The sequence below is a fragment of the Spermophilus citellus genome (genome assembly GCF_964194105.1).
Source record: "Spermophilus citellus genome assembly, chromosome: 11".
In the NCBI taxonomy this organism is placed as follows: Eukaryota; Metazoa; Chordata; class Mammalia; order Rodentia; family Sciuridae; genus Spermophilus; species Spermophilus citellus.
Window position 1 is genome coordinate 77614023 of NC_138192.1, and position 12294 is coordinate 77626316.

Here is a 12294-nt window from a genome sequence, read left to right on the forward strand (position 1 = left end):
TCATGGGTCCTGTGACTGAGAGGCAGCCCTGGTGTGGACAAGGTAGTGAAAGATCTGCATATCTGATAAGAAGATCAGTCTTAGAGTAGTTTGGGGCCCTGCAGAGGGAAGACTCAGAATGAGATTATAGAAAGAAAAAAGCTTTGAGGATTACACTGACATTTGTGTTTAATTTCCCTCTTCTTTCAAATGCTATGCAACTTTTACAGGAAGAAGAAAGCAGTTCTCATATACCCTATTCGAGAACCGTTCCACTTCAAAAATTAAAAACAGCCAGCTACCATCCAATATTGTTGGCCCTAAATTCAAACTCCAGCTGTAACTTAGTTTAGGAGTTGTGCCGACACCCTAAATTTGCAAATGATGAGAGTTTAGAATCCTGCTTACATAAAGCGGGACAATCCATGTAAGGAGGGTGTCTGGTTACAACCGGAGTTATTGGTTGTTTAGACCCAACGTTCCCAAGAATGGAGGGGAGGGAGAAGAACCAGGAGAAACCGAAGTTCTCGGCAACCAAGTTGCCTAAGGAGAAGTGTTAGTGCCTCAAACTTGAAGGTCAGCCTCTTGGGTCCCTTTCCACGACACCAGGAGAGGTTGGATTATTTCCGCAGCCGCTTGGAAGATTCCCAGCTAACCCTTTCCCTGCCGAGGCCAAGAGGCCCTCACTCCAAGGCTAATCCTGCAGCAAGGAGCCAAGCTGCAGTAAGGAGCCCATATCACCCCTAGTTGAGGCAGACAACCCACCGTCTGCTGTGAGTCCCTTACCTTTTCCCCAGCGATAAACTAAGGTCTTCTTAATTAGGAAACTATAGCTATTTAAGAAGAAGCGCAAATAGCTCGCGCTGCGCGCACCCAAGCGTGACATGCTCCACAGTCCCGGCACCCCGCCCCAGAGCAATGAACTCAGAGCCTCGGAGCAGAAGGGGTGGAGAAGAGGGAGCTAGTGTGCGGGGGCCGAGGTGTCCTGAACGTGGGGGCAACCCGCCTCTGGGCCCCGCCTCCAGTCTTACCCCCAGGCTGGAAACTGCTAAGTGGAGAACTCCCCTCCTCAAAGCGGCAGATTTAGGAGGAGGGGTGGAAAGCCGTAGGAAGGGGGCGCTGAGCTCTGGGTTCTACCGCTCCGAAATCTGGCTCTGTCTCCAGGCTGGCCTCAAACCCCGGGGCCGCCACGCGCTCCGCCTAGGGCATGGGTCAGGGATCGCGGTTTCATAGTCTTGAAGTTCTTTTCTTGAACTGATGGAGCCGACCCTCGACCCCTTGCAGGGTGGAGAGTCCTTCCTTTCCCCCTTCCTGGTTTCTCGGGTCGGAGAAAAGATGTGGAATTGGGTTGGAGTGAATATTCCGCGTGCTCTATAATTACGCACACACTGAAATCTTCACCGTTGACTTAAGTTACTTGGCGTTGCGAGGGTGGGGGCCCTGCATATTGATTAAACGTAACCTCCATTTACCTAAACAATAAATGTAGAGATTAGCAGCGTTCACTTGATCACAATAATGGGGTTGACAATTAAGGGGCAATGTATCCCAGATGTAACCGAGCCTATGAAAGACGTGCAAGCGGGCAGCGGACTTCTTGCGGAGGGGCGCTGGGGGCGGGTGGGATGGGGGGCTGCAGCTTCGAAGACAGCCAGCGAGGTGCAGAGCAGGAAGCTGCACCGAGGCATTGCAGAGAACCAGGAGGAGGCCCAACCGCCTCCAGGCCATCCGACCCCCGAGGCACGAAGTTGATTTTGAGGGACCTGAACACCCCTGCTTCCAGGGAGGTATCTGGAGCTCCAAGCCCGCCTCCCCGCGGCGATGTCACCTGCCTCAAGGCCGCCCCTCTTGCTCCTGCCAGGCTGGGAAGGAGGATGGACGCCGCTGGCAAGTGCCCTGGTGAGTGTGTCTGTGTCATCAGTGTACTTTCCGCTGTGGCAACCGGAGCGGAGGGAAGAGGAGGCACACGGGTCTAAAGCATGTGGAACCTTCCTCTAGCCCTATTTATACCCTCCATTCAATACTCCAAGAATAGAGACAGGGTGGAAGGTATCCACTTGGACTCTGGAAGGGCGTGGGCGAGACATCAGTGGGTGTGACAGAGGAGGGCAGCCTGCCAAGGCGGGGCTCTAGAGTGGCTGAAATCAAGAAAGCTTGGACTTGTCGACCCAGGACAAGCCTGTCCTGGGAGATGTCATATGAGTCCTCGAGGGGAATGTTAACAAGCCAGCTTTCTCAGCCTCTCACTGGGCTGTAGAGGTCTGAGATCCCACTGCAGGAGGGGATTGAAAAGGGATTTAAAAGAACTAAGAGAAGAACTCAGCAGAGTGGAATTCGGGGTAATAAAGGACAGAGGAGAGCAATTGTGTGTGTGTGTGTGTGTGTGTGTGTGTGTGTGTGAGAGAGAGAGAGAGAGAGAGAGAAATCATAATCCACCTAGGAAGGTTTCTAATCCTGAGCTCCCATCGCATATTGGCTGCAAAAGACACATGCATGTTGTTTCTCTGCTCTCTTCTGCGTCCCATAATTAATCCGGAATGCTTCCTATTCCACATTTAGAATAGGAAGGAAACAAAAGGATTTGTCCCAAACACCCATGAACAAGCCAGGACGAAGCTCCTTCCCGCCAAACTAAGGCGGGGAAATAAACAGCGCCTGCCCAAGCTCTAGGCGCGGGAGCCCGGGAGAAAACTAGGCTGGTTAAGAGGATCTGGAGGCTCCGAAGGAGGGGGGCAGGAAGAGACCCAGAGAGAAGGTTGGGAAGGAGAAGAAGGAGGAGGAAGAGGAGGGACCAGCAGGGGCGGAGTCGGACTGGGGTGCTGGGGTTCCGTTGTAATCGCCCCCTCCCTGCCCAGGTACTTTCCACCCCTTGGCCCCTTCCCCCATTTTAAAGCTGAAGGCAGACCAGGAGAGGAGGGGGTTAGACAAAGGGAATTCTCCTCCTCTGGGACGGGTGAAGTGCGTTTGTCCTCTCCTTGCAGGCTGTGGAAAAACTGGCAGGATTTTCCTTGTCGTGAGAAGACCTAGGAGTGCAGCGGAGGAGACAACTACAAACAGACTTTGGATTGGGAAGGAGGGCGGGAGGACCGGGGCGGGGGCCAGCTTTGATCGCCTCAGCTCTGTTGTAATTTTGTCCCCGCAAGGTAGATTAGCTGGAAGTCAGCCCCAGCGAGGAGTTCCGTTCAGCGGAGTCCCCTCCCTCCTTACCCCACTCTACCGCGTCATCTCACTCCCGGAGCTTGGTCCCTGCTCCTCCCCAAGTCTCGCCTGAAACTTCAAGGGCTAATGATTCTGTGTACCCGCAATGATCAGGAGGCCACACAGTTCTCCAACCCTCCGTTAAACAAATATGTAAGTCATCCTCCCTGTCTCCTGGGACAGACCGGAGGAAAGGAGGCAGCTGGGACCTCTGCTGGCAGTGTCCTCCGCTAGGGAAGTGGTGTCTGTGACCTTCCGCTGCTCGGCACGGTCTCGGTCTCCCTCTCCCTCAGCTCTTCCTTAGAAGAAAGAGGGGCAAAGAATATGCATCTCGCCACCCACCGGACAAGCCGGGGAACCTATGTCTTTGCTTGAAAAGTTTTCTAAATAAATCACTCTGGTGGTTCTAAGCTGTGATGAACAGAGACCAGGACCGGCTCTTCTCCACCATCACGTCACGGATATAAAGGATATGGAGGCATCCTCCCCCACCTCTTTCTTTCTTCCTCATATAAATCAGCCATATAAATCATTCGCATTGTTTAAGGTACATTGATCAATCTAATGGCTTGTAATAGGCTCCTAATTGCCACTTGCAGAAGCTTGCAGGCTCATGTTTCTAGGGGGAAAGTTCTGAATGCTAGCCAAGATCCACCTTAAGCTTAAGACTGGGCCATTACCGAACCCAGGAAGAGCACCAGGATGGCCCAGTCACTCCAGTCTCAGCGCTTCAGGGGAGGGAAGAAGGGAGTATTACTGGGGATATTTGCAATTTTTTTCTTCCAATTTTCAGTTACATATCAGTAATTCATTGATGAGCAAAGCTTAAGCTGCAATTTATTGGTTATTGTGGACTGAAGATCATTTTTTTTAAAGTATCAGACAAGAAACCTTTCTTATTTTCAACCCTTGTGTTTGTATTGACAGTTAAAAACTTCCTTAGTCACAAACCAGTAGGCTTTTAGTCATATCTTTTTCTTGTTTCTTTCAGTGGTAGTGAGAAATAACAAAGTGATGGTGTGGGGAATTTGTTAAAGAGAAGGAAGAAAAAGCCAAACTTTCTGTAGGAGAGTCCTGCAAGGTATGCCTGAATGGTTGTTTAACATGGTACAGTTGTGCTTTCTTCAATCCCTGGATGAAGGAAGAATGAGTTCGAAGTTGGAAGCCTCCTCAAAAGCTGCCTGTGACATGATTAAACTGAGGAGGCTGGTACTTTGGCTAGGAGAAGATGACTAATGACCAGAATCCTCTGACCATTGGCTTTCTTGATATTAGTTTAGAATTTATATGAAAAAGTTAGTTATTGTCTCCAATAGAGTAGAGTTGGCTAAGGCAACAAATGTGGCTCATTTTGATAGAGATGCTCTGAAAAAGAGGAAAGTCAACACTGAATTCCACATTTGCTTAGTTTGAGGACCCCTCCATCATGGTTGATGAGAAAGGGAAGAAGGTACAACCCTAAGCCCAATAGGCCTCCCATAGTTTTCTAGTAATGCAGTAAACAAATCTATGATGCTTGTTTAATAATCTTCCAATAATTGCAGTCATTAAAATCATCACACAGTCTACAGTCACCTTCCTTCCTTTGACACACCAGAGTCTTGTCTTTAATTGTTAATTCATTTTTGGCTCAGATAAACAGATCAAGGCAAGCTTCAAATATACGGCCCAGATACATCTAGCAGCAGAAAATTTGTTGTGTAGCAAACGTTTGGACTGTACTTGACAGACTAGGGCTTTTTAATTTCTCCAGTAGATCTTATAGAGGCAAGAAAGATTTGCATCTCTTACTACCTGTAAATATCAGTGATACCTCTGAGGTAGAAAAAAAAAAAAAAGATGAAAGTCTCATTGGCCTATTGATTCTTCCTGGCTCTTTTATTTGCAAGGGTTGGACTGGAAGGAGGGAGAGCATTATAGAACAAATATTAAATGAAAGCAACAGAAATTGTGGGAGAGTTCCTCAATTTTCAATTAATTTTCTTGATCCATTTGATCTCAATTCAGGTGCTTTTAAAGATATAAATACATGTTAACCATAAAAGATTCCCTCCTAATCAAAGGCTGAATTTCATTTTCACTCACACTGACAAATTCCAACTGCGGAAAGGATTCACCCCACTCAACAGGCGTTAGGAGACTGTACTGGGCTTCCTTGCCTTTGCTCATGGCAGGCGGAGATGGCACACCAGGGCAGCTTTTTTTCTTTTTTAACTCAAGTTATTAATATGTCTCCCCAACTCCCACACCGAGCTGACCTGATAATCACTGCTCTAGTGTAGATCATGCAAATGAAAAGCATAATTAATTGCGCAAACGATTCAAAAAGAGAGCTCTGTGGCTTAGCAAATAAATAAATAAAGGCAAGTGGGAGGACAGGTAAATGCTTTTTGCAAGCTCCTCTCCCTCTTACCCCCAACCCCACTCCACATCCTGGTTCTGGTGGCTTGGACTTCGACTGCAGCCAGCTCTGCCAAGGCGAGAACCTTGAGTTCATCCTCTTTCACTGCCTCCCCTCCCGCAGATATTCTCCATTCTCTCCAACTCCATCCCATACCACCCCGGTGCTGTACATCCGCTGCGAAACTCTGCTTCTGGTCAAAACTCCCCAGGAGACTGGGCAGCTACCTAATATTTACCCAGCTACAATACCGAGGAGTGCAGACAATAACTGGTCTTCCTGCTCGCTACTCTGCTTAGTGCATCAGGGAAAAGCATTTTATCTGTGGCGTAGGAGCTCCAATTCTTCCGATCAGCGCTAAAGACGCAATTGTTTCCCCAGCTTTGCCTCTTTAACACAGCAACTTGAGCAGTTGCTCAGATCAAAGCTCTCTGGAAAGGCAAGATGGGAGAAACAATATTTGTTCAAAGGAAGTGAACTCTTCCCTTTAATTACCCCATTCTTCTTTATTAGGATTCATATTGAATTTTTTTTTTGCAAAAAAATTAGGTTGATTTAACCATAGTGTATTTACGATGTAAATATATTCCAGGATGAAAACGTCACGGATCAATTGTAAAGGACCCGGATACATAATTTTAAAAAATCAGTTTCAGTGTATATGAGGTTCTCACCCCACTTTCTCTGCTCAGTCAGATTTGTTTATGCAGAATCGACATTTAATAGTGCTAATTGCACTCCAGTTAAATTGCCCTGATTGCAGAAAGGGAAGCAATTTTCATGCTCTCTGTCTGGGTTTGGAAGAAATTGTTTTATATTCACCTCTTTATAAAGAAGTGGAGATAAGGCACCGGGGCCTTTGCACAAATTGCACTTAGGGGCTGACTGGCAGCATTCAGGCGCTATAATAGAGCATTATTTGGCCGTTTTGAATAATGTAAAGCGTTTGCTGAAAGCTATTCTCCTGAAAATTGCTTTAACTTTTAAAAGGGTGATGATTCACTCCAAACCAGGCCTTTGTTACATTGTCATTATTTCCCCAAATGTTTTAACAGTCAGCTCAACACTTTAGCATAACACATTGATCTTTGTTTAAAAACTAGATTTTTTAGCGGATGAAAAAAATCTGTGTGTGGGGGGACTGGACTTCCTACGAAAAGATTTCCATGGGGCCCCACCTTAGAGTTGATCTGGCCCGAGTGTTTGTCTGCGTTCGTTTGGAAGATTTCCCTAACTTTTATTGTGATGCGGACGCGTGTCTAAAGGAATATCCGAATGCCCACGTCGAGAGTCTGACAGCTGCAACAACGTGGAAAACGGTGGGAGGGGTGGGGAGAGGAGGCGGAGAAGGAGACAAGCAGGGCGCTGGGAGCCCGAGGTGCCCGAGAGAACCGTTTTAAACGGTTGGCTTGAAAATGTCACCAGTGCTAAGTGGCTTTTCGGACTGTCTTATTTATTACTTTGTCAGGTTTCTTTAAGGAGAGGGTGTGTTGGGGGTGGGGGAGGAGGAGGACAGGGGAAACCTCTGCGCTTCTCCTCCTGGGCTGCACCGGGTGAGTCGGAAACGCCTCACTGCCACTTAACAATCCCTCTATTAGTAAATCGACGCCGAGACTCCACAGGAAGCCTAGGACTAGTCTCCCACTTCCAGGGCAGAAGTCACCTGTTGGGAACGGCTCCTCGGTCCCCCTGCCGGGCTTTCCAGCTCTTCCAGGCGGCTCCATTTCCCCTCAACCTTCCACCCCATGTCCCTTAGGGGATTTTCACAACCCCACCCCCGCTCGGATTTCCGCCTTAGCCTCCCCCCACAAGGGCACAGCGCATCGCTTATAGCCACACTGGTCTTCTTCCCCCCCCCCCCTCCTTTTTCTTACTCTGTCATAATTTGGTGCTTTCGCCACCTTAAAGCGTTAAGTGGGGGGAGCATTCTGAACTAAAGTATTCTAACGAAAAGAAGAAGAAGAGGAGGAGGAAGAGGAGGAGGAAGAAGAAGCAAAAGCGACCTACATAGCCCTCCCCACCCACGAAGTGTGCCAGGATACACACAGACTTCATCTTAGGGCTGAGAGAAGCGCTACGGTTGTTCATACTTTTGGGCCAAGAGATATTGCAAAAGAGGAGACAAATCACTGGGAGAACAGTTCCACATCCTCCTCATTTGCTCCCCCTCCGCGACAATTTGTTTTTTGCACATGAGCATTTGGGGTTAATTATTTATTATTATTTTTTAAGTGCAGGATGTGAGTTTGGAGGGGAATGTGCTACATTAAAACCAGTACCCAGGTTTGCCTGAGGGCGCTGGTATTTCTAGTTCAAAAGCAGCCTCTGGCTACCCCAGAAAAGGAGAAAGTGGGGCCCAGAAAGAAGGGAAACTGTTCAGAGTTTGCCAGAGACTCGAGCACGCGTCCTTGTGTGTGTGAGGACACCTCTTTTCACACCAAGGTCTGGGGAGCGCTTCAGGATGCTTCCAGAGTGCGGAATGTTGAAGGCGCCCACGTGTGGCCTGGTCGTCCGCGCTCGCGCGTGAAGGTCGGGGAGACGCTCCTTCACAAGTCTGCGAAATCAGGGCGCTCCAGGATGAGACTATCTCTTAACAACGCACCCCAACCTTGCAGAGGACCCTCTAGGCCCTGATGGTCGGGCGTAAGCATAGGTTGGAGCTGGCCCTAGAAAACTCGACTCCAGGCTGAAACGCGACATGCAAATCTTCGCTGGGTTAAACAAACAGCCGAGCAAGCTGCAGCTTCAGCGGGGGTGGCGGTGGGGGCGGACGCCGCTCTCGTCGGTCTCTGTTTCCAAAGTTGTTACAGTGTGAAAATAAGCGGCTTCGTGCAGCTTGTTGTATGGGCTGATGCTTCCCACCCCCACTCCAGCCCCCAGCAAAACCTGGCAGATAATCAGTGCGTCCCACTGTTTAGTCATATTTGACAACTGGGTTAAGTTGGTATCTAGGCGCTGGTGAAACCGTACAAAGGGTGCCCTCAATTACCACCAGAAGCTTCTGGCGTGAGTGGCACTTGTATTACCCCCCGGGTCAGAGGCCAGAGCGACAATTAGGAAGTCACTTAGACCGCTGGAGGGAAATGGCGGGATGCAGTAGGCTCCAGGCCCTCCCAACAAGTCTGTGGTTGTAGACCTGTATGCAGAGGCCTGTTTTTCTCCTCTCAGAGGAGCTGTCCCTTTGCGCCCCCACCTTAATGTGACTGAGTAAAACTGAATCCGGTGAAAATAAGGAACCGGGTAATAGACCGACAATGATAAAACCTCGAGCGAGAATGATGGATAAAAGCTCAAGTTATGCTCCGCAGGCAAGAGCCTGGACACACAAAGTGAACGTTGACATTTCTCTCTGTACTTGGGCTCCCGGACTCGGCGCCCCCTCCCCTACTGCCTCCTTTCCCACAAGTGGAGTGGAATCGGACTGTCAGCCCTAACTTGCAACATCTTGGGGCAGCTGGGGTGGGGGAGCTTATGGCTCGGTCTCTACGGTACTTAAACCTGGCTCGATGCGTGTGTGTAAATTTTTAATTGCACTGTAATTTCTTCAGTCCCAGCCCGCGCCCCCCACCCCCGCCCTCACCCGCAGACTTGACTGGCACGCGCCGGGAGCCCGGGCTCGGGCCCTTCGGCACGTCTGATTGGCTGCGGGGCAGCTCCCGTCTGCTCTGCCTGCGCCCTCATTGGGCGAGAAGCGCAGCCAGCGGCACTTCAAAGCGGGTGCTCCTCGCACTTAGGCTGAGTTTAGCGGGCGGGAGCCCGGAGTCCGCTCGGCGCTAGCGCGGGGACACGGGAGCCGCGCGGGACCCGAGCAGTTTTTCAGAGCAGTCGCCAGGCTCAGCCCCTCTCCCGGCCCCGCCGCGCAGCTCAGAGACCTGCTATGGCCACGTCTATACTTGGGGTAAGTCGCAAGCGCGGCAACGCATTTGCTTGTTTTAACTAATTTTTCGTGATGGCTTCACCGGGTCCGCGACTCCCAAGGAACTGTTGCTGCTGGACTGCAGCTTCAGCTTATTTTAGCACTTTCCACATTTCCGAGATTGATTCTTTCAGAGTTATTGGAACCCAGAAGATGCTTTTACAAGAAAAGGGTTTCTTAAGCAAGTTTCTTTTCATTTGGTTTTAAAAGCTAAAGATTTCTCCCCCCTCTTGATTTATAGCCCATCCCCCCTTGCTTTGGGGATTGTTGCAGTTAGACGACTGTGGTGTTTCCAGAAAAGTCTTAATCGTTTTGCAGTGCATACACTCACCGTTAATAAACATTTACATTTACGCGTCTCCCCAGTTCGCCCCTGACTTTGAAAACCGTCGCTGGGCCGCTATCTTCAGATTGTTTTTGTAATCGGTGTGTGTGTGTGTGTGTGTGTGTGTGAGAGAGAGAGAGAGAGAGAATTTTAAAACCAAAATTTTCTATTTAAAAAACAGACAAGTCGTGTAGCAAGCCTTGGAAGAAGTGCTCCAAGTTTCGCCCATCCCTGGGTTGCTGTTTCGGCTACCTCCGCCCTCGCTGGGCGTTTGTTGTCTGTGTTTACCTTCACGCTTCACCCGGAAGGGCGACTTGGGGGCTTCTGGGAGAGAGTCTTAAGTCCGGTTCTAGGCAGGTTTTGCAGCAACTGAGTTGGAGAAAACCGAGATATTTATGATTTGTAGCCTCACCGAAGAATAACTTCCCGGCGCCCGGACCTTCGCTCTGGCGATCGCCTCTGCCCTGCGGAGGGCGCGGGGCATCCTCCGCGAGCGCGTGGGGAGGAGGCGCGAGCCAGGGACCCACGGCCCCCCGGGACCAGCTGTGGAGGACGAGGCTGCTCACGGGTGCACTTTGTGTCTCCCCCCACTTCCTCCTGCCCTCCTCCTCCTTGCTCCCTCCCTCACCCCACCCACTCTAGGAAGAGCCGCGCTTTGGAACGACCCCGTTGGCCATGCTGGCGGCGACCTGCAACAAGATCGGCAACACGAGCCCGCTGACCACGCTACCAGAGTCGAGCGCCTTCGCCAAAGGAGGCTTCCATCCCTGGAAGCGCTCTTCGTCCAGCTGCAACCTCGGCTCCAGCCTCTCAGGCTTCGCTGTGGCCACTGGCGGCCGTGGCTCGAGCGGCTTGGCGGGTGGCTCCAGCGCCGCCAACAGCGCCTTCTGCCTGGCCTCCACATCGCCCACGTCGTCCGCCTTCAGCAGCGACTACGGCGGCCTCTTCTCCAACTCGGCCGCTGCGGCGGCGGCGGCGGCCGGGGTGTCCCCACAGGAGGCGGGCGGCCAGTCGGCCTTCATCTCCAAGGTTCACTCGACGGCGGCAGACGGCCTGTACCCGCGCGTGGGCATGGCGCATCCTTACGAGTCGTGGTACAAATCAGGCTTCCACTCGACGCTGGCGGCGGGCGAGGTGACCAACGGTGCGGCGTCGTCGTGGTGGGACGTGCACAGCAGCCCGGGCTCGTGGCTGGAGGTGCAGAACCCCGCTGGGGGGCTCCAGAGCTCGCTGCACTCGGGCGCCCCCCAGGCCTCGCTGCACTCGCAGCTGGGCACCTACAATCCCGACTTCAGCTCGCTTACGCACTCGGCCTTCAGCTCCACGGGCCTCGGCTCCTCTGCCGCTGCCGCCTCGCACCTGCTCTCCACCAGCCAGCACCTGCTGGCTCAGGACGGCTTCAAGCCCGTGCTGCCCTCCTATTCGGACTCCAGCGCCGCAGTGGCGGCCGCTGCCGCCAGCGCCATGATCTCCGGCGCTGCGGCTGCCGCCGCCGGGGGCAGTTCGGCGCGCTCGGCTCGCCGCTACTCCGGCCGCGCCACCTGCGACTGCCCCAACTGCCAGGAGGCGGAGAGGCTGGGCCCTGCCGGGGCGAGCCTGCGGCGCAAGGGCTTGCACAGCTGCCACATTCCGGGCTGCGGCAAAGTGTACGGCAAGACATCGCACCTGAAGGCGCACCTGCGCTGGCACACGGGCGAGCGGCCTTTCGTGTGCAACTGGCTCTTCTGCGGCAAGCGCTTCACGCGCTCGGACGAGCTGCAGCGGCACCTGCGGACTCACACGGGCGAGAAGCGCTTCGCCTGTCCGGTGTGCAACAAGCGCTTCATGCGGAGCGACCACCTGAGCAAACACATTAAGACGCACAACGGGGGCGGCGGGGGCAAAAAGGGCAGCGACAGTGACACGGACGCCAGCAACCTGGAGACGCCCCGCTCCGAGTCCCCCGACCTCATCCTGCATGACTCCGGCGTCAGTGCCGCCCGGGCGGCGGCGGCGGCAGCGGCGGCGGCAGCGGCGGCGGCCTCGGCGGGAGGCAAGGAAGCCCCGACTGGCCCCAACGACTCTTAAAGGCTGGACGAGAAGCGCGAGCGACCGAGTAGAGACACGGAAAGCGAGTGAGAGGTTCGGAGGACGAGCAAGCGGGGCACCGGAGGGCGAGGGCTCCAGTGACGCCCTGAAGCCCGGATGGGCGCGAGGTGGAGCCACGCGCGGCGCCTCGGCCCTGGTTTGCCGGCTTAGCCTGGAGCTCCCCTCCGCTGTCCGCGCCCAGATGAGAATCGAACGCGTGGTCCAGAAACAAAAGCAAACCATCCTTCGACACAAACACCTTTTAACATTGCACACACAGATATATACATACACCAGAGACCCACAACCTCAAGTATCCACACTCGTGCGCGCGCACACACACACACATACACACATCCCTCACACAAACTTCTCAAGCGAAGAGCAATACACAGAATCGCCCCTTCC

At 52.5% G+C, this 12294-nt stretch overlaps 1 protein-coding gene across 7 annotated transcripts; it reads left to right on the forward strand.

Annotated features, from left to right (window-relative positions):
- The first annotated feature begins 268 nt into the window (after positions 1-268).
- Positions 269-12024, forward strand: SP9 (Sp9 transcription factor). Of its 7 annotated transcripts, none has more exons than XM_081261862.1 (3): positions 269-752; positions 1763-1878; positions 10462-12024. In XM_081261862.1, the coding sequence occupies exons 2-3, from the start codon at positions 1801-1803 to the stop codon at positions 11884-11886; spliced, it is 1503 nt and encodes a 500-aa protein (XP_081117988.1). In that variant the 5' UTR covers positions 269-752; positions 1763-1800; the 3' UTR covers positions 11887-12024. The 7 variants fall into 7 exon arrangements, 3 of the variants coding, with proteins under 3 accessions (XP_081117988.1, XP_081117989.1, XP_081117990.1); XM_081261863.1 differs by having other exon boundaries at positions 269-555; XR_014018089.1 differs by lacking the exon at positions 10462-12024 and adding an exon at positions 2961-5358 and having other exon boundaries at positions 741-752.
- Positions 12025-12294: the final 270 nt, after the last annotated feature.